This window comes from Gopherus flavomarginatus, chromosome 2, assembly GCF_025201925.1.
Source record: "Gopherus flavomarginatus isolate rGopFla2 chromosome 2, rGopFla2.mat.asm, whole genome shotgun sequence".
Taxonomy (NCBI): domain Eukaryota; kingdom Metazoa; phylum Chordata; order Testudines; family Testudinidae; genus Gopherus; species Gopherus flavomarginatus.
In genome coordinates, this window is record NC_066618.1 from 18,871,055 (window position 1) to 18,892,024 (window position 20,970).

Below are 20,970 nucleotides of genomic sequence, written 5' to 3' on the forward strand. Positions count from 1 at the left end.
GAGATTAAAGCTAGTTCAGATATGTCTGTTTGGGTTGCCATCTCCCTGTGCCTCATTTCCCCATCTGCGCAATGGGGTAACAGCACTGCCTGACGTCACAGTGGTGGTGTGAGTGCATATAGGTTTTGAAGTTCTCACACCATCAACCAAGCTGTGCCAGTGCGAACTGCTCCCCACTGGGGAGCCTCACACACTATGTGCTAGTGTCACTGCACAGTCAGAAGGGGGAGCTCACACTGTGGCTGGAGAGGGAGTACACAACATTGTTAGATTTTTTGTAGGTCCTGAAAAAATGGTAACTCCTTCTCAGAGAGAATATCTAAAAGACCCCACATGACTAGCCCAGCTTGAGTAGTTACAAACTACAGTAAGTTGGGACTGAGGAGCTAGTTTGTGTGCATAGTATTAAGTCATATTAATATACATGGGCATAGGTAGTGCTAACAGGTAACATCAATATTTGTCATTTGTTTTAAGTAGCCGAATAAATATTGCTAAATGAAAGGGCAACAGAAGCTGTGCTTGATGAGCTTTTGTTTTAAGAGGGTTAGGTCTGTATATTATTATTCTAATATGGCCACCTAGCTGGCAGATTTTTGACAGGTTTGAAATGAACATGCCAGAAATTATTTTGCTGACAGCCTCCCACATTGGAGCATTTCCAGCATTCATCCAGTGCATGCCAGTGCAGCGATTCTTTTACATTCATGAAAATAGCCCATCACAGATCCCTGTTCTAGAGTCTTAAAATACTGTAGGTGGCAGGGATTTATGGCTTCAAAGTCCTCCTAGCAGGTGGACAACATTATGGTGCAATCATAAAGAGAGAGGAAAGCAGTAACATTTATAAGGTTTAATACACAGCTTGAGTGAAGTGTGCTTATTTTAAAACCTACAGTAACATCTGTTTTACTTTTCTAATCCAGAAACAATTACGCTTTTTATGTAAGAGGCAGGGGGAACGAACATCAAAGAAAAAGGGAGGGGGAAAATAGGTTTAAGGACTTTGATTTGTTTGCAGGGGTCTTTTGAGCTTTGTGTTAATTCTTCACCAGTAGCAGTAAGCAAGTAAGTTCTTCAAATGATTGACATTGTTTTAATGTTTCCTTTGAGCTGATGTTGGTATTATTGGTGCTCTGTTAGAGTGGAAATTTTGTGCACTTGGTTTGTTTTCATTTGAGTAATAACCACTCAGATTCAAATGACATCACTATTAAAAACAAAGCAGCATCTTTAGGATTAACAGCCTACGATGATTTATGAGTGGTGTCTAGTTGGTTTATTTTTTTATATGCATGCTGGTATCTTTCAGTACTGGACAGATTATGCTTCTCCTCATGGTGGAATCAAATGGCTCTGAGGCCCCAAATCTGAAAAGTAGTTAAGCACCTGCTTCACTCCATCTCTGCCCAGGACATAAATTAGACATGTGCTTAGGTGCTATCTGAAATGGAGATGCTTTCCTGAATGAGGGCTGCAATGGAGTGGAACTGGTGCTGTTTCTCTGTGCAGGGATTTTGGGGAAGAGAAAGAAGGGAGGAAGTGCAGGGGGTGCATGCATCTTTACTAGGGAAACGGTACTGGGCAGGACACTTGCCAGTGAAAATGACTTTGTGAAGTCACCAGCCAATCTCCCCATTCCCAGTGGAGACATAGTGTGGCTCCATAGCTTTATGAGACGGACTCTTTCCATCTACATGCTGCAGAAGTGACCCATGTGTAAGGGGTAGATTCGGCCCCAGGTGAAGTTCAGATAGCCCCAAAAACCTCACTTAGTCAATGGGAAATTTCATCTCCACTAAGGATGAAATCATGACCCATTAAAGTCAATGGGAATTTTTGCCATTGACTTCAATGGAATCAGGATTTCATCCCAATTAGTTCATCTCAGTAAGGACTATATGGATGTCATCCAAAGTCCATTGAATTCAGCTGAAGCCTTTGCATTGACTTCAGTGGGTTTTAGATCAGGATTCCTGTAAATGGTACAGGGTTTAGGCCACAGGGTTGGTGTCTGTAAGAACTGGTTAGTTTTTAGCTTTCATTTTTTAATGTACTCCATTACATCACTTTATCTTCAGATTAAATCAGTTCCACAGAGGGCCTTAATATACTCCCCCCCCCTTTTTTTTGTGGTTTCACTGTTATGCACAATTAGAATGATATCCAAAGTTAACTATAAATTGGGTAGTTTGAATGTAATACATATTAATACCATCGGGCCAAGAAGTAATAAATTAATCAGTGGTAATAATAAAATTGTGGTAGGCAGCATAGATCAGGTTCTGAATTCTGTATGCTATGTAGGTATGTTAACATCTCAAGATTTTCCCTCTTCTAATATCCTACAAGAAACAGAAATGATTAGAAACCTGTTTCATATGCCTGAGATGTATGCATCCTTGGTTTTATAATTTGTTGTTACCCTCTCTACCCATGGTAAATGGCCCATGAACCATAAAAGAAATTTATAGCATATCTTTTCAGCATCAACAAATATTAGGAGGAAAGTTTATTTGAACTATACAATGAAATAACTCAGTGAAATATTAGCTCAGGTTCCCCTGCCCCTGCCTGTCCCCAGGACTTTATGTAGTTACTCTGTTGAATTTCAGTTGATTGTCTATCTGAATTCATTATTTGTCACATGAATAATACAACAGCTTATTTGATTTTCCCTCGAAAATTTGGGGAAAGGTATGGTTAAGGCAACAAATCGGCACAATGCATTTCAAAAGGGGGGGAAATTTGAATACTTAAAAAATCATTTTTTTTAATAACTTGAAATTAAGCTAAAGGTAGCAGAGGAAGGCTTCCTAGAAATAGGCTACTTAGGACAGGGCACTGGCTTGAGCTTTCAGAAAACAGGGTTCAATGCCTGCCTCTACTGCAAATGTCCTGAGGAACCCAGAGCATGTTGCTTAGTCTCCTTATCTCTCTCTCTCCCCATCTATAAAATGAGGGTAAAAGAACTTCCTTTGTCTGTCTTGTGTATTTAAATGGTAAGCTCTTTGGGGCAGGGACAGTCTCTTATTACATGTTTGCACAGTGCCTAGCACCCAGGGACCCTGACTCTGGTTCGATCTTCCAGCCACTACCATAATGCAAACAATTAACAACAAAAATTAAATACTGGGGTAATAAGAAAGTAAGTGTTGTTGGACTTCATAGTCCCTTAATGCCACATAGAATCCCATCTTTAGTATTAGTTGCTAGCATTTCTGTAGAACTACTTTAATGCTTTGCAGGGTCTTGCCCCAGCTTCTGTCAGTCTATGTCAAGGTCATCTCTGTGAGCTGACAGCACTGCAAATCCTGAAATGTTGGAAGAGGCTTTCTAAAGGGATGGAGCTCCCACCCCATATGTCAGCAACTGTGCTGTGCAGACTGGCTCTGCCCCCAGAGCCCCGATTGGTTAAGGAATGGAGAGAAAGTAGGTGCTGGCCTCTCTATCTCCGAGCCCTGATTGGCTAGAGCCCTGGCTGGCTAGAGCCCTGGCAGGAAATCTCTTCCTACTGCTAGTTGAAATCCTTTCCTACTCCTCCCATTGAAAACCGAGAAGCCATTCCATCAGAGACTGTAGGATTGGAGGAGAGGGTTTGTGCTGCAGAGTTTGAGTTCCTTTGTGAACAGGGCCAGCCCACAACATTTTGGCACCTGAGGTGGGGAGCTCAAATGATGCCCTCATGCCCCCTCTCTTGGGCCAAAACTTTGAAAGGTCTCTATTCTGCCTTCTTCCTGTCCTCTCATAGTACTGCTCTGGTACCTACCCCAATAAAGGAGAACTAACAACTTAAAATGTCTTGTTCAAAAATTTTAAGTACCACTTAACTTTCAAATGCCTGAACAGCAAATGTAACTTTTCTTGTCTGCATAGTAAACAATGGCATTTTTATCTGTTTAAATAACAAAGTGGCGCTTTCTGTGCCTTCTTGGTTGCAAAGATTTGAACTATTTCCTGAAGGTCCACAGTCTGGGCCAGCTCATGCTCTACTGAGATGGTTGCAAGACCAACCAGCCTCTCCTGTGTCATTGTGGAGCATAGATGTGTTTTTATTAACTTCAGCTTGGAGAAGCTGCATTCTCCACTGGCAACTGTTACAGGAAGTGTTAGAAGTAATTGCAGAGAAAAAAAGCATTTGGAAAGAGGGTGGTCATCTTATTTGTGCACATATATTCCAGAACAGCCTTTGGAGTTGATCCTGCTGAAATGTATCTTGAAAGGGCCTCATCACCTAAATCAGTTCATGACCTAAATCACTCGCATCAATGTTGCGCATGTGTCAGCACTGTCTCTAGTGCCCTGCATTGCTGGTGTAGGTCTTCTTCAGGTATAGTGAGGAGTTTTGGAATATCATACAACATCTCAGATATATTGCTGTGTTCCTTGAGCTGCATGAAATGTTCTTCAACTGACTGTATTGCACAATCTAGCACCTGGTTAAAGAATTCAACTTTGAATTGTTGTTTGGGGTCTCTTATGGGATTATCCCATGCCTCGTAATCAAAATGTTGTCTTCTTCGGTGACTCTTGTATTCTTGAATGGCTGGGAAAATAGCTTCAATGTGAAGTTCCTCTGCCAACTTCTGTGCACTCTTCAGAACGTTTTGAAATTCCTCATCTGATCAGTAAGATTGTAGGTATGGCTTTGCTTTGTCCAGTTGTTCCATTGCTCCAGATATATCAAGGAGCAATGGAACAACTTGGAACAACCTTGGAATCTCTTGCTTACAACATTTATTTCAAACAGTATGTCATACCACAATACTAAGCACACAGAAATTTGACGTTATGTATGTTTCTGGTGATTCCATTTCCCTCTGCCACTGTTCTCCCACAAACAGTTCTTGTCATAGCATTATCCTCCATAATGGTAACTATGGCATTTTGGTGTTTGATAGGCTTTATCACCTCCATTCGACTTTCCCACTGTGTGGCACTCAGTGGTTTCAGTGTCAGAGAGTATATCCCCGATGTTGCTTCAAAATTTGCCATCAATGAGTTGATGCAGAGAAAATACATAGGTGCTTTGAATTACCAAAAAAAATTCAGCAGCCTCGCTAGAAGCTGATGCTACATCACTGACCGCCAAGTTCAATGAATGAGAACTGCCGGGGACAAAAAAAGCTCGAGTATTTTACTCTCCGATCCATGTCTGCACTCCTCTGTTCTTTCCTCTCATGTTGGCACCATTATCATAGCCCTGATCTCTCATGTCAGCTATCGCAATTCCCGTACCTTCCAGCTTTTTAAGAAGCACATTTGTTATACCAGTTCCTGTAGTATCATCAATGTCAATAAATTCTAGAAAATGCTCTGACAGTCACCATTGCAGGGACATTTTCGCTAGATTCTGTTGTTGTTACAAAACACACCATTTAAGTCATTTATTCCATATGGATGATGTCAGTGTGCTGTCCAGAATAACGGAGTAACATCTTGCTGACTTCAGATCTGTCACAATCTTCTGTTTGACTTTTGTTGCCAGTAACTGTATGATCTCATTTTGAATTGTTTTTCTAAGGTAGTGGTGTGTGTACATTTCTTGGGTGGTGACTCTTCTTAGATGCTCCTGGAGTACAGCATCAAACTCAGCCATCAGCTCTACAATTTTAAGGAAGTTTCCATTGTTTGGCACATACAGCTGATCTGAAGTGCCACGCAGTGCTAGGTTTTGGATAGCAAGCAGTCTCACAATGGCAATGAGCCTTTTCAGAACATTTTGCCAGTAAAGAGACTCTGATGCAATCTTCTCTTTATGCTGATCATCTATGGTGACCTTTAACCTTAGTCTCATCTCAAGCTCTTTCCACCTATGGAATAATGCTCTCTAGTGATTTGCTCCCTTCTCATGGCATGCCAGATTTCCTGCCAGATTTTTCCAGTCCTTTGTTCCTGTAGAACCCAATGTGGCTGGAACATTAGACTGGAAGAGTTTGCAATAAAAATATTATGCAGCATTCTGGGGTTTTGCATACATAAGCCATGGCCTCTCCACAGTGTCACCATTGGGGATGTCACGCCAGTAATGTGTTGGATGGAAACTTCTATTTTCATTGTCTTTGGGGAACATGAAGTTTTTCACTTGCTGTGATCCATGCAGTATAAGGAAGTCCTTCAGGCTACTGCTTAAGTGGGTCCACAATCCTGGATCATCTAGACTTAAGGAACTAAACTCAGCAGCAGCTATTTCTTGTGCCTGCACCACAGTCTTCTCTGATCTACACATTCCTTCAGGAATGTGCATGGTTACATCCATTTGAGATGGAGATATGGATGCTGCAGTAGCTGTCAGGTCACCTGCACTCTGACTAACTGGAAGATCAGGCATCTCCTCACCACTCACATCCTCACTGGGGCCGGAAGGCTCACCGTGAACATTTGTGTCTATGTATCTCAGGAGAGCTCCTTCTTGCTTAGATAGAAAAGCTTCCTTTGCTTTCTTTCGTTTTCTGAATGGTGCCCCAGAGGGCCATTTTCTTCTTTCACTCATGACTGCTGTTCTGTGCCAGCTATAGTGGCTCTCAACACTCAATTGAAGGGGACAAATAAGCAGTCTGGTAGCAGGGCCTGAGTGAGAGAAGATATCAGCGTCTTAAGGGCCTAACTGGCTCCTACTACTTCAGTTGACTGCCTGTTCTCCTCAGGTGGGTTCAGGGAAGCAGCAGGAAACAGCAAGCTCCCTGAGAAGATGGTGTTAATCAGTCCAGGCTCCTGGGGGTGCTAGAGACGTACATAAGAGGCTCCTCCTCCTCTCTATCCCTGCAGCTCCTGCTGCTTTCTGTTATTCCCTCTCACCTTTTCTCCTACCAGCCTGTTATGTCTCTTGTGCCCTCCTTCCTCCAACACAGTACTCCACCAGGAATTGATGGATTTATTAAAAAGTGACAACAGTTTTCTGACTAAAGGGAAGCCTCTTTTATATAGCTGATGAACAGCTCCCAATGACTTAGCTGCTCTGTACACAGTTCTGTATCTATTTTTATCAGATATTTTTTCTTTCCCCTTCTCTGCTTACCCTTTTCAGTCCCTATTTGTTTTTCACGCTGTTGGCTTTCTGCTCTATAATGCACCGTGTTCCCTTGTATTTTCTCTCTCCTCTCTGCTCCTGCTGTCATCCTGTCCTAGGTGGAGAGCAAACCCAGGAAAACTGGAATTTACATCAGGCTTTCAAGTCATAATATCCAAGTAGATTCAGTTTTAGGCAAAGTGAATTCTGACTTCCCCTTTTCTCTATTAATGCTACGTGGTCTATTTCAGTTTGTTCTTACAGCACTGTAAGGCCTAAGATATTTGAAACCTCAGGACTGCATATTCCCTGAAATGACCTTTTATCTATTGTCTATAACTATTGTCTATAACGTTTTTTGTTGCATACAGGTTTACCTTGCTACAGTTCCTTCTGTCATGCTGAGGGCTGTAAGACAATAACAATTGATTGTGACTGCATTAGCATGTTGATAGGATTACAACATTCTAGCCAAATGCTTCCACAAAGTAAGATCTCAAATAAAATTCAATAAGCGTAGGATAAAATAAATCTTTGAAAAGTATATTGGTCTGTGTAACAGCATCAAGACCTACACACTGCTGAAATCATCATTTAATGTATTCCATGCACTGCATCCAATATGAATTTTTAATATTTAGGAAGGCAGAAAAGACACCATGAGCTACATTTAGATTTTGCAGCTGGAACCCAACACTTCAGAGATCAAGCTTTCCAATATAGGATCATGCAAAAAATATGTATGGATTTGTTGCATCCCAATAGTCCACCACATTGACTTGTTCAAATGGAGCATTAGATTAGCAGCTATTCAGAGCTTGTCTATACAGTGAGTAACTGCTCATGCAAGCCGGGATGTGAATCGTACAGCATACCAGCTTGCCGCACAATAACTCACTTCGTAGAAAAGCCCTTAATCTGTGCAAGAAAATCCTCCTGAGAATGCAGAAAGGTTGGGTTTTGTGGGCAAACCTAAGCCCGTGAAGAACAAGTGCTGATACATTAACACTCCTTTATCTACAGTTTCTCCAAGGACCTAATCCAACTGTCACTGAAGTTTTTCCAGTGATTTCAATGGGAGCTGGGTCAGGCTCTAAGGCATATAAAAGTCAAACATTTGCCTCAAAAGGTTTCCTCTTCTCACCCATAACTATGCTTTGGATTAGGATCACGCAGTGCAGTACAGCTTGCTCATTCGTTGAAATGTTTTCTCAGGTAACTCTGGCAAACAAAATTCTACAGCTATCTTTTATAATTATACCAGGAGCTCTAACTCCTGGTACCACACATGTGGACCACATATTTCCATGGTAATGAAGGCCACAGTCACTACCATGTGCTTCCTTTTCCTGGGAGTGAATTTAATATGGGCTGCATGGGTACCACAGGCCTCATTCTAGATTGTCAACGGAGTGACTTGGTGTGTGTTTCTTGTGGTACATTTTTTAAAACTAAAAGAAACCAGGATTTCAGAAATAAGGAGCCCCACTTTCTAGTACACCAATGTTCTTCACCAGCAAACCTCTCTTCTGTAGGATAGCCCCAGTTTTCATGAAGCAAAATTGTGTTCTGTAAGCCAAACTGCAGTTTGAGTTGCAGAATGTTGAGATATCAGAGGTAGCCCATCATCCACAGTGTGGTTATCATGAACATCATCACAGCCCTGGTGGTCACAGCTCTTACTTGGCCGTGTAGAGGAATAAAAGGAATAACCCCTTCTGGCTCTCCTACTGAGACTGTGAATATTGCCTTGGTGAGTAGAGCAGGGACATCTTGCCCAATACTACTCCCCCCAAAAGTGAGTGGGCAGGGAAGTGGATGAACAGGGAGTAGATGGAGACTTCGTTTTGCTCTGCAGCCTCTCCCACCTTCAACCCCGTACCATAGCCAGAGAAGCTGTGTGAGAACATGAGTTGAGTAATTTCCTCAGAGCAAAGGGGACCAGAGAGCAACTTTCAACTAGTTTTGCAAGCCCAGGTGTGACACAGGGGCTAAGACCAAGTCAGGCTTTTTTTGAAACTCATCTTTTAATATTTCATTGCCTATTCCCACTCCCAGCTCCAGTGAGAAGTTACCAATGTCATTGACCTAATGATTGATTAGTATACTTTGTGTAATGCACAGAATGTTACTAGAGTGTGTGGTATGCTTGATGGAATGAAACTACATAATTCTGCTCTGAAGTCACAAGGATTTAGACATTGCCTTTGTCTGGTTAATGGGAGAAGTAGAAGACGCTGCACCTAAAAGAATATCTTTGACCATTACTGCTGTTGCTGGCCCCGGCTCTCTCTTGTTAATACTTTTGCTGTGTTTGCAGCAGTGCTTTGCAAGGGAGGAAGTGGGGAGTAGATCAAGCCCTTGCTCCATCCTTCTTCTACCTTTGCCTACTGAAGTGTAAGAACCATTTGATTAGGCTTTGGCTGCCCTCAGGTAGAAGCACTGTGCAATTTGGATGCTTTCTTTCCATATATCCCTCTGTTCCTTCTGCTCTTGCTGTTCCCTTTTACAGGTAAGGAAGAGTGGTCCTATGGATAAGTGGCATGTCCTAGATTCTTTTCCTGGCTCTTCCTCTGACTTCCTTGGGGAAAATCACAAATCCTAGGTTTATCACCTGAAATATGGGGATCGCAATGCAACCCTGACTCACAAGGGTGTTGGAGGCTAAATTAATGAATGTTTGTAAAGATGCTCAAATGGAAGGCACTGGATAATGTCAGGGCATTTTTATCCTCTCTATTTAGTTGCTGTCAGTCTTGCATTTCTCAAAGTTCCTGACCTACTTTTCAGATTCTTCTTCTAATATCAATGATAAAACAAAATTATTTGTTCCTTCTAATTATATATATTTTTTCAAGTACAAAGCCAAAAAACAGAATAAACAGCTGAAATACAGATGTCACTTTCAGATGCTTACTGGCGTACAGCACGGGTTCTCAGCCTGAGTTCAAGACCTTTGGTATGCCTTGATCCCAAACCACATTAAAGGAGGGTTCCAAAATTTTATTTTGTTGTGACATGGGGGTCATGATGTGGAAAATGTTGAGAGCCACTGACATATAGCATTATCCCCAGCATTTCTCCAAGATCAAAGGGAGTGAGATTTTCACAAATGTCCCACTTTACTTACCATTGAGGTGATATTCTTTATACAAAAATAACCTCCACATCACAGCAAATGGAATTACTCTTTTGAACTCCACATGCACTTAATTTGAGCAAAACGCTTTTGCTGACCACAAAAAAAAAAGAGGAGGGCACCTGAAACAAGAACCAGTGCAAAGTGACTTCTCCCCACCATCATCAATAATTCTTCAAACTAGGCAAAATCCCAAATTAATAGAGTGTCTAGATGTGAAGGTTTTAGTGCTGCTATAGCTGTGAGCCCAGATTTGCTGAGTGATTATTCAAGCTGGTCAGAAAGCAGAGTCCATTGGATGTTTAATTGCTAAGGGAAATCCAGTGGAAGCTAGGAAACTAAGGTGGAAAGAAGGTGCAATAAATATTTAAGATCCTGTGAACATGTATGTTTCGGTCTCTAAGTCTTTCTAAGTCAAACCTGGTTCTGGTGAACTTTGGCCTGATAATTTTCCTTAGCCATAGCCAAAAATTTAGTATCACAAGGTCATTATCACTTCCAATATCAGCACCAGGGAAGTTCCTTGTTTTAGCTCTGTTAATCCCAGAACGAAATCGGTTTTGCACCATGATGTAGTTGATCTGGCTGTGATGTAGACCATTAGGTGCGTGCCATATTAATCATCTGGATGCTTTATGTGCACTTAATGTGTTTCCAAGAACCAGATTGTTATAGCCGGCAAACTCCAAAAGTCTCAATCCTTGCTTATTGGTTACTGCATTACAGAAAGGGCCACAATAATCTTGCCAATCTGCCTGTGTGTTAGTACCCACTTTAGTGTTCCAATCTCCTTGTACAATCAGGATATCTTTCTTGTGTACCTTATCGATGAAGTCTTGGAGCTGATTGTAAAAATCTTCAATTTGCTCATCGTCATAGTCTGTTGTAGGAGCATAGACTTGTACCACTGTGATATTAAACGGTTAAAGCAATGATTGGCTGAAAATTTGCCCCGCTGCTCGCCCTAGAGGAAGACATAGAAACAATGACCAACAATTTTGATGCTGTAATGAATGAGGCAGCAATGGACATCCTTGGGAAACATCATAAGAAGACAAAAACATGGGTCACAAATGAAATACTACAAATGTGTGACAGTAGAAGAGAACTTAAGAGAGACAAGAACTATACTGAGGGTGTTGATAAATACAGAGCAATTGGGAGAAAGATCAAGAAAGGAATGAAGATGGCCAAGGAGATATGGACTGAAAAACAATGCTCTAAAATTGAAGAGTATATCAATAATAAAAATAGCAAATGAGCCTTCCAGGTTGAAAAATATCTCATGAAGGAAAGATGGACCAAAGCTAATGCAGTTCAAGACAAAGAAGGGAACAGTCTTACAGAAGATAAGGACATCATCAATAGGTAGACAAACTACTGCTCTGATCTATACAACCACCAGACAAATGGAGATCCTAATGTCTTAGACAGCCCAGATTCAACAGAGGATGATGACTTTCCAATATTATAGGAAGAAGTGGACACAGCTGTGAAATCACTCAAGAACAGAAAGGCTACAGGTATTGACAACATCCCAGCAGAATTTATGAAATTTGGAGGAGAAATATTAGATGTACTCACGAAGTTCTGCAACAAGATCTGACAGACTGGTGAGAGGCCCTCCACGTGGACACAGTCACTAATCATCACTGTGCCAAAGAAAGGCAACCTGCAATTGTGTCAAAATTACCAGACCACAAGCTTTATTAGCCATCCTAGTAAAGTGATGTTGAAAGTCATATTGAACAGATTGAAGCCACAAGCAGAGAATATCATTGGTGAAGAACAGGCTGACTTTCATACTGGAAGTACCACAGAACAGATTTTCAACCTTCATGTTCTATATGAGAATACTTACAACACCAGCAGGACATCTACCACGTCTTTGTTGACTTCAAGAAGGCATTTGACAGAGTGTGGCACAAAGTTCTCTGGGCAACCATGAAGAAGTACAATGATGGTCGTCAGCTTATTCTTACCATTAAACAACTGTATGCCAAGGCCAGCGGTGCAGTTCTCGTCATTGGCACAATAGGAGAGTGGTTTTGCACCACTGTTGGAGTCCGGCAAGGCTGCCTTCTTTCGCCCATACTGTTCAACATCTACTTGGAGCACATAATGATGATGCCCTAGAAGATCACATACGCACAGTCAGCATTGGGGGGGCGAACAATCTCAAATCTTCGGTTCGCTGATGACGATGGCCTGGCAGGCAGCGAAGATGAACTTGCCAACATTGTGAAACGACTGGATGAAACCTCCGCAAAATATGGCATGGAAATCAGGGCAGAAAAAAACAAGCAGATGACAAACAAATGTGGTGAGATCAGCTCACATATTACTGTCAGTGGACAAGAGCTGGAGGCAGTGAAACAGTTCAAGTATTCGGGAGCAGTCATCACTGATGAAGGATCCAAGGCAGAAATTTGGGCAAGAACTGCACAAACAACTGCAGCAGTGGCAAAGCTAAAGCCAATATGGAGAAATAAGAACATCTCCCTGGAATCCAAACTGAAACTGCTGCACGCATTGGTCATCTCCATTATTCTGTATGTGTGCAAGACATGGACCCTTGTGGCAGAACTTGAATGGAAAATACAGGTAGTAGAGATGAGATGCTTCTTTAAAATCCTGGGCATCTCCTACTTCAACCATGTCACTAATGAAGAGGTCAGCAACATCATCACCCAATGTGCAGGGTCATATGCAGACCTCCTGACAACCGTGAAGAAGTTCCAGCTGAAGTGGTATGGCCATGTAACAAGACCATCTGGCCTATCCAAGATCATCCTCCAAGGAACAGTACAGGGGAAGAGAAGAAGAGATAGATAGAAGAAGAGATGGATTGACAACATAAAAGAGTGGACAGGAATGGACTTCGTGGAGACTCGAGCACTGACACACAATTGTTGGGGTGGAGACAATAGATTGATTGCTCATCAATGATGATGCCCCAATGGCCAATGCAGTTATGATGATTTCATAGACTATCAGGGTTGGAAGGGACCCTAGGAGATCATCTAGTCCAACCCCCAGCTCAAAGCAGGACCAATCCCCAGACAGATTTTTGCCCCAGATCCCTAAATGCCCCTCTCAAGGATTGCACTCAGAACCCTGGGTATACCAGGCCAATGCTCAAACCACTGAGCTATCCCTCCACTTCATAAAATCCACAATCAGAAATGCCAGAGAGATCAGAAACAAATCTATATGGTAAAACCTGAATAATGTCCATCTTATCGGTAAATAGCAGTGTGGCTTTTTGAATGTTTGGGGCCAGGCTCAGAGCTGATGCGTAAGACTCACTTCCGATATGTCAGTGAACAGAAGAAGGTCTGCATTGATGCAGTATGTTTTGAGGAGCAAGAAAAAGGTGTAAATCAAGGAAGTGAGTGGCCTAGTTTATCTTCTGTCTACTTACACCCTCCTATATATTGCTTTTCTTTGTACTCCTCTCTGGTGCCTTGGCATGAGACTTCCTGAGAGTCACATTAAAACTCCTTATACTGAGGGTATGGCTACACTTGCACTTCAAAGCGCTGCCGTGGCAGCACTTTGAAGTTTTGAGGGTGGTCGCAGTGCCAGCGCTGGGAGAGAGCTCTCCCAGCGCTGCACGTACTCCACATCCTCTACGGGTGTAGCTTGCAGCGCTGGGAGCCGTGCTCCCAGCGCTGCGGCACCGTTTACACTGAGGCTTTACAGCGCTGTATCTTGCAGCGCTCAGGGGGGTGTTTTTTTCACATCCCTGAGCGAGAAAGTTGCAGCGCTGTAAAGCGCCAGTATAGCCATGGTCTCATTAGACTCAGTGAGGGGAGAGAGGGAGTTGTTACACTGTGGTAAGTGGGCATGAGTCTAAGCGAGTCTTGGGGTACATCCAGACTACCCCCCATATCGGTGGGTAGTGATCAATTTTTCGGGGATCGATATATCACGTCTCATCTAGACGCGATATATCGATCCCCGAACGCACTTCTGTCAACTCCGGAACGCCACCGGAGCGAGTGGCAGTAGCGGAATTGACATGGGGAGCCGCGGACATCGATCCCGCACCGTGAGGACCCGAGGTAAATCGATCTAAGATACTTTGACTTCAGCTACTCTATTCACGAAGCTGAAGTTGCGTATCTTAGATCGATACCCCTCCCCCCCCAGTGTAGACCAGCCCTTGGTCTACTTGAGGCTATGCTGGTGCGATATGCATGTTGGGGCGTTGTAAGAAGGTGGTGTTTACATGACTGTAGCTCCCTCTAGAATTCCTGCACTCATTCACACCCACCTGTGACTCTGGCTCTTGGCCATTTTAAAGGAATGTGCATCTCACAGCTCTTTTGAGCTAACTCTTCTCCATTTTAGATGCGATGACTGCACATATTTATGAAGTCCTGTAGAGTGACTGCCAGATGATGGCTGCTCCAAAACCTGTGCCCTGAGGGAGGGGGCACCCACATCAAATACTCCCACATAGGAAGTTGCAATGATATGACCTCCCTCACTCTGGAGATTGGGGAGAGGACCCTAGCATAGCTGTGAGCGCTGGCTAGCCCCGAGGAGGTATGCCTGGGCACTGCTGTCACAGCAGACAGAGGCTGATGAGCTGTGCTGGTAAGACAGGGTGAGGAGGAAGGAGTGTAACAAGGGTGACTGTACAGGGGATACCCTTTCTACTCTCCCTTCAAAGCATTCTGGCTGCTCCTCCCATAGATACACACAGTTACCCAAGAGGAGTCATCTCAGATATGGATTTGGCTCATCATATTTATTGGTCCTATACTTTGATCGAGAGTGAATCAAATAAACACCAGAATATGGTACAGTGACATAAACTGTAGTCTGAGTGGCTGTTTGTGCTACCTTATTCACAGCGATATATGGTACCGTGTGAAAAAGTGCACTGCTGTTTGGAGTTTGTTGTTTGTTTCCTTGTTCTGAGGCCTTTACTTAATATTCCCTGTCCTTTGTTATTTCTAGGAGCTGGTGGGAAGTAATCCTCCACAAAGAAACTGGAAAGGAATTGCAATTGCTTTACTTGTTATTCTGGTTATCTGCTCCCTGATTGTCACCTCTGTTATACTCCTGACACCAGGTATTTATAACCTTTAACTCACTTGCGTTCCGTTTTTCTTTTGTGATTTTGCACTTCCAAGGGCAGAGACTTGATAAAGTGAATGCAAAGTAGAGATCAAATAGTTTCCTATTCTTTAACATTGGGTGCAGAACACTGTCCAGAACATTGTTTTATATCAAGACTCTCTAGAGTGCTGATCCAAAGTCCTTTTCAGTTGATAGAGGGATCCATTTGACTTCAGTGGGGTTTGGATCAGACCCCAGCTCTTTATTTTTCTAAGAATGTAAAACACAACCGTGTACTACACAGCTTTGTAGTGGAGTAAATAATTTATACTTCCCAATGGGTGATCTTTAAATTTCATCTTTCAGCCATATTCTGTACACCTAGCCTTTGTAAATTACTTGTCTTAGGATAACTGCCAAGTACCAGGCAGAGGCCATAGGCAGAGGCCAATGGACATGGCAGTATCAACTTAACTATAGCTATACCAAGATCAGTGGACTGACGATCTGGATCCTAGTATTGGAAACACACCACTGCATTGTAGGATTTATCAGACGGAAGGTGGAGGTTTGGCTAGATGGGGTAGGGGGCAGTTGCAGTGTTTGACATCTGAAAAGATGTAGCTGTCAGTTTGGCATTGTGGGATAAGCACATTAGCTGGATGTTTGTGCTAAAATGATCCACAGTGAAGTAGTTAAGGTTACTGTTTAAACTTCATAGTTAGGTTTCAAAGTTAACACTCCACTGAGATTATCTTTCTGTTCAGGGCACATTGAGCTATTTTTTTTCGGTTTTCTGCTGACTCAGCTTGCATCATCTAGATAGGTAGAAATTTTCCTGCACTGAATCTTCAGAGCTAGTCGTTGGTGAACAACTTGTCATTGAAGTAATCTGCTGTGACTCAAAAGACATACAGGGAACAGATATGATGAGTAAGCTCTTATTTTTACATAATAATGTCTCTGTGTGTGTATAAGCACGTGCGCATACATATATACCTTTTGTCTCTTGGGATGTCTGTATATGATATAACTATAGGAACACACAGAGCAAATAAAATGTAGGGAAATGTTCCTGTAAATAATAGTGCCCCTACAATTGCCACCCCTATACCAGTAGTCCTGTTCCTGTTGGCCTGCTGCTGAAAACCTCTTCCTTTCTTTGTCCAGTTACTCTTCCCTCATAGCTACATTTAATAGATCTATCACTTACCTGGAACCAGCTCTCAGTTTAGTCCATCGCTTTGAGCTACTGCTCCAATGGCCCACTCTGCAGTGTTCCCCCAGGCTTGCAGTGCATAGATCTTCAGGAATCAATCATGAGCATGATGCAAATACCCTAAGTAGGTAGCGTCTGAGGCACTTTGGGAATCCACTGCAGAGTGCAGGATAACTCAGGGGAGGGAGAGCGAGAGCTCAGTGGTTTGAGGATTGACCTGCTAAACCCAGGGTTGTGAGTTCAGTCCTTGAGGGGGCCATTTAGGGACTTGGGGAAAAAAATCTGTCTGGGGATTGGTCCTGCTTTGAGCAGGGGGGTTGGACTAGCTGATCTCCTGAGGTCCCTTCCAACTCTAATATTCTATGATTACAATACAGCTTTAAGCAAAGCAGCAATGATTAATTGAATCCATGCCTAGCACATGATGGTGGGGTTTTCATGCAGGGTCAGAGTCAGAGCATGGTCTTCAGAAAGAAGGGTAGGTGTGGAGAAGGGAGAGGTTAGGTGGCTGGAGCCCAGTAATTGAGGAAGAGGTTTTTATATACCTTTTTAAATTTCTCTTCCAAATTGATCAAAACTTTTAAAAAAGGTTTTAACTCTGGATTCAATTTCTGGTTAGGCTGAGATTCATGCTGGTTCAAATGTTTAAGAAAAAGGTCACTCTCCCTGTTTTAAGCTAGCCCATAAATTATGAGCAGAGTTCATTACACACATTAGAAAGTCTGATTAGTAACAACGGTGCTTAATTTTCAACTGCTTTTTTATTTCTTATTTTACAAAACCCCACTAAAATTGTGAGATTTCAGTCATTTATATTCCTTTAGACTTGCAGGGGCAGCATTTTCAAGTCCTGTATCTGCTTGTCTTAGTGGATATTTGCTAGTGAGTATCTGCTTGTGCAAAATTGCCCACAAAACCCATAGTAGTTTTTGGCTTCAAATACAGGTTTGTGTGAGTGCAGCTGTTCCAACCTGCTTTGAAATGCAGGGCCAGTTCCTGCTGCGCATTCACATCAATGAAAAAACACCCAAAAACTTTCCTTGAGTCCAGTGTTGTAGGATTGATATTTTACCAAACAATATTTACCCCTCTTCTCACAAAAGGTGATAGAAACTAATATGTAAAACAAAACAAAGTAGAAGAGGCTTGCTATCAGTTGGCCTAGTCCTGCATTGCTTTCTCAATCAAACTTCTCATTGACCTCAGCAGGTGTTTTGCCTAAGGAAGATCTTCAGGATCAGGCTCTGTATTTGGAAAGCAAAGCTAAGCAATGACTTTATGCATGTTTCCTCTTATGGTATGTCTCCACTGCAGCTGGAAGCATGCTTCCCAGTACAAGACACCACCAGCTGTGCTCAAGCTAGAGTGCTAAAAATAGCAGCATAGCTGGGGATTGTGTGTGAGGCAGCTCAGAGAGAGACAAACCTGCCCAGACCCCCTAGTTACATACTCAGACAGCTAGTTCCAGCCATTGCCTGGTCTACCCCTGGCTTTGCTGCTATTTTTAGCATGCCAGCTCAATCAAAGCTAGCACATGTCTGTCTATCCATGCTGGGAAGCAACCTCCCTGCTGCTGTGTAGAAGTGCCCTTAGTCTTTGACACCTTCTGGAGATACACTTCAAGATTGTTCCCTTCAAGTCTGACCTTTAACTGTATAAGTAAGTGCATCCAATTCCCTATTACATTTTTAGCAGGTGTCACAGGCACAGAGATAGTGTGAAAGGCAGTCACTGTAAAACATTAGCTCACTGAGCACTCCTGGCAGCTGCACAGTTGGTGAGCCATGAGCATGACTAGTGTGTCTAGCATCACGCAGGCTGTTCTAAAACAGTGGCAAAAAAACCCTCATAATGTTTTTCCATTTTATTTTCTGAATTTCTATTGTTGAATTTCCTGTTATTGTAATTGCCCAGAGGGGACCAGAGCATAAGTTATAGTAACCTTTCTAGAATATGAAGCATGCAAAGGTGGCTTAAAGCCACCTTATCCTGCTGGGATATCAGTTTCCATCTACTAGCAAGACACCAGGAATCCTGTTTTTCTAGCTGCACAAATCTGGGTTTTACAGCTCTAGCTGTGGTAAGGTGTTACAGGGAGCCTTTAAGGGCCAGGGAGTCTGGGCCCAGTCTGCCTTGTTCAATAATCAGACCCAGCTGAGAAGGAGTCACACATTTGCTACAAAGGGCTGAGAGAACTTGGTTGGGGGTGGAGCTGTGGGAAGCAGGTGGGTTCCTGTGGTTGGTTCTGGAGCAGTATAGGGAGATGTAAGGGGAAAGACTTTTGGGCCCCTGCTTGGTCAGGGAAGCTTTGTTTGTATTGCTTTGTGAGTGTGTGGTGTTGGCTCAAGGCACCTGATTTCAGCTGCTCAAAACACAGAACAGGGTCCTTGGTTAGTCTCCAACCTGAAGGTACATAGGCCAGCCCACTAACTGAGGTTAATGTTCTCAACAGCATGTTGTGGGCTATGTTGTACCCATTAGCCCAGCAGCGTGATAGTGCAGAGCTCAAGGAGAGACTGTGTGTGATGGGAACAATAGTGCTGCCTAATTCTCTGCTCCTTTGGAGCATTAGGATTGCCCAGGACCTACAGAGAGAGAGTAGTCCCGGTGCTTGTCTGAGTGCAGTTGTCCCTGGCCTGTGTGGATGGGGTAGAGGACGTGATCCTTCCCTACCCCATCCCCAGACTCCAATGTTGAAACAAGGGAGCATCTGTCCTTATGATTGTGCTGGAAGACCAGGGACCTAATGAATATATCCAAATGTTTGTTCCATAGTGGTTTTTCCCAGTAAATAGTTTCCCCCTCAACTGGTGGCTCACCTTGTTATTTAAGCTTTGGCAGCTCTACCGTTCCTCCCCCACCTACTCTGGTTACCCTGTTCACTGCCACCAGATACTAAGTATTAGCACCCTGCTGTTTATCATTAATTGAAAAGACCTGTTCCTCAGAACCTATATTATTGGTTTAATAAAAATGTGAAGAGCATGGAAAAATATTATTGCATAGAGGGGTTTGACAGAGGATTTGTTAGGCTATTTCAGTTCCTGTAGCGAGTGAAGCCAAATCAAGTAAAACAAAGACTCAATCGTAGTTTGAAAATAGGAAAACTGAAAGAACATGTTATCACCTGGTACAGGTGGTACAGGGCACCTGCTAGTGAAACAAAATAGGTTTCACAGTTAATACTAGTAGCTGTGGGTTGCTCAGTAGCTGCAGATGAGTGAAGTAAAATGGATTCAAGGAGTCTGTTTACACTGTATATAAATGCATAGCAAGTTAATATTAAACAGTAGTTAAGAAAATTAGGGCCACATGATACCAGCACACCTCTGGCAATCAGATCCTTCAGTGATGTTGTAGAAGTAGATAAACCTGCACTAGTGACCTCCAAAATATGGCTTTATTTGTTCATTTGAGGAATAAATATGCATACTAAGGGATGATTGAAATTTTTTCAATTTTTTTGCCCCAAAACTGCAGGACAAAAAGGGGGTTTTCCGGCCAGAAAATTGTTGGTATTTGGCTTTTCTATGAAAAGCAATAATTTTCCATTTTCCACCCAGCTATGTACCCAATCTAGGATTCATTGATATTGCATATGCTCTTCATCCATTGGCCTGAGAGCCTCTATAATATATTCATGAAATAGTTTGTGTAGATGTGGTGTGGAAATGACTATACAAATGAGATGCCATGTTAGTATGGGAGTGTCTACTATGTTAATGTCTGTTAAGTTTCTGACCATGCCTGCTGTGTACTTCATATGTCCAGTGCCAAGCTAATAACAGCGCTGTGCCCTCCTTCTATCCATCCTGACTCCTGAGTGCTCATTAAACACTGCAGACATTATTTACACCCCAGATAATATTACCTTTCCTTTAAGAATCACAAGCTGTTGATCTTCTCTGCATTTGCTTTGGATGTCACCAGACCTCTAATGCCATATGGGTTCAGTTTTTAATAGGGCCTACTGGAAATGTACAGAGGAGACACTCACTTAACTCCTTGAATCCTGCATGCCATATTGCATTACACACCGGAATCAGAAGACTTTTTTTTTTTAAATGTCAGTTAGCAATGTCTGAGGATCTTGATGTCACTGCTGGCCAAAGGAAAAAAAAGGTGCTAAATTGCTTTCTCTGTACCAGTCTCAGGCTAACCAAAGTATCTCTCAGCAAATTCTAAAGATGGACAAGAGACTCAGAATTTAGAGTAGAAGGGGAATTATGAAAATACCGTGGTTCGTGCTCAAGAGTGCTGAGAAGGCAGCATCTTAATGCCATTGAGAAGTTCCGTCTCTTCAGTAGAATGCCCCCACTAGTTCCGTTTTCTAGTAGTTGGTACAAAATCCCTCTGCTGTATAGTGCACCAGTTAGGCCCCCTGTATTTAAGTTTCACTGCATAAGCGCCTTCAATATGTGTTCAACACTACATTACAAGAGTGGGGATGGGGCACCATAGGACAATAAATAGTACAGGACCCAGCTTTCTTTTTGCTTCTGCTGTTCTCCTCTTTGTCTCCTCCCCTAC

At 42.6% G+C, this 20,970-nt stretch overlaps 1 protein-coding gene across 5 annotated transcripts in view; it reads left to right on the forward strand.

Annotated features, from left to right (window-relative positions):
• Positions 1-20,970, forward strand: part of DPP6 (dipeptidyl peptidase like 6) — a 792,069-nt gene that overhangs the window by 453,543 nt on the left and 317,556 nt on the right. For all 5 annotated transcript variants that reach the window (XM_050940410.1, XM_050940409.1, XM_050940406.1 and 2 more), the window contains one exon: positions 15,120-15,234. In XM_050940410.1, coding sequence (XP_050796367.1) covers positions 15,120-15,234 — 115 coding nt within the window. The remainder of the gene's footprint in view (positions 1-15,119; positions 15,235-20,970) is intronic.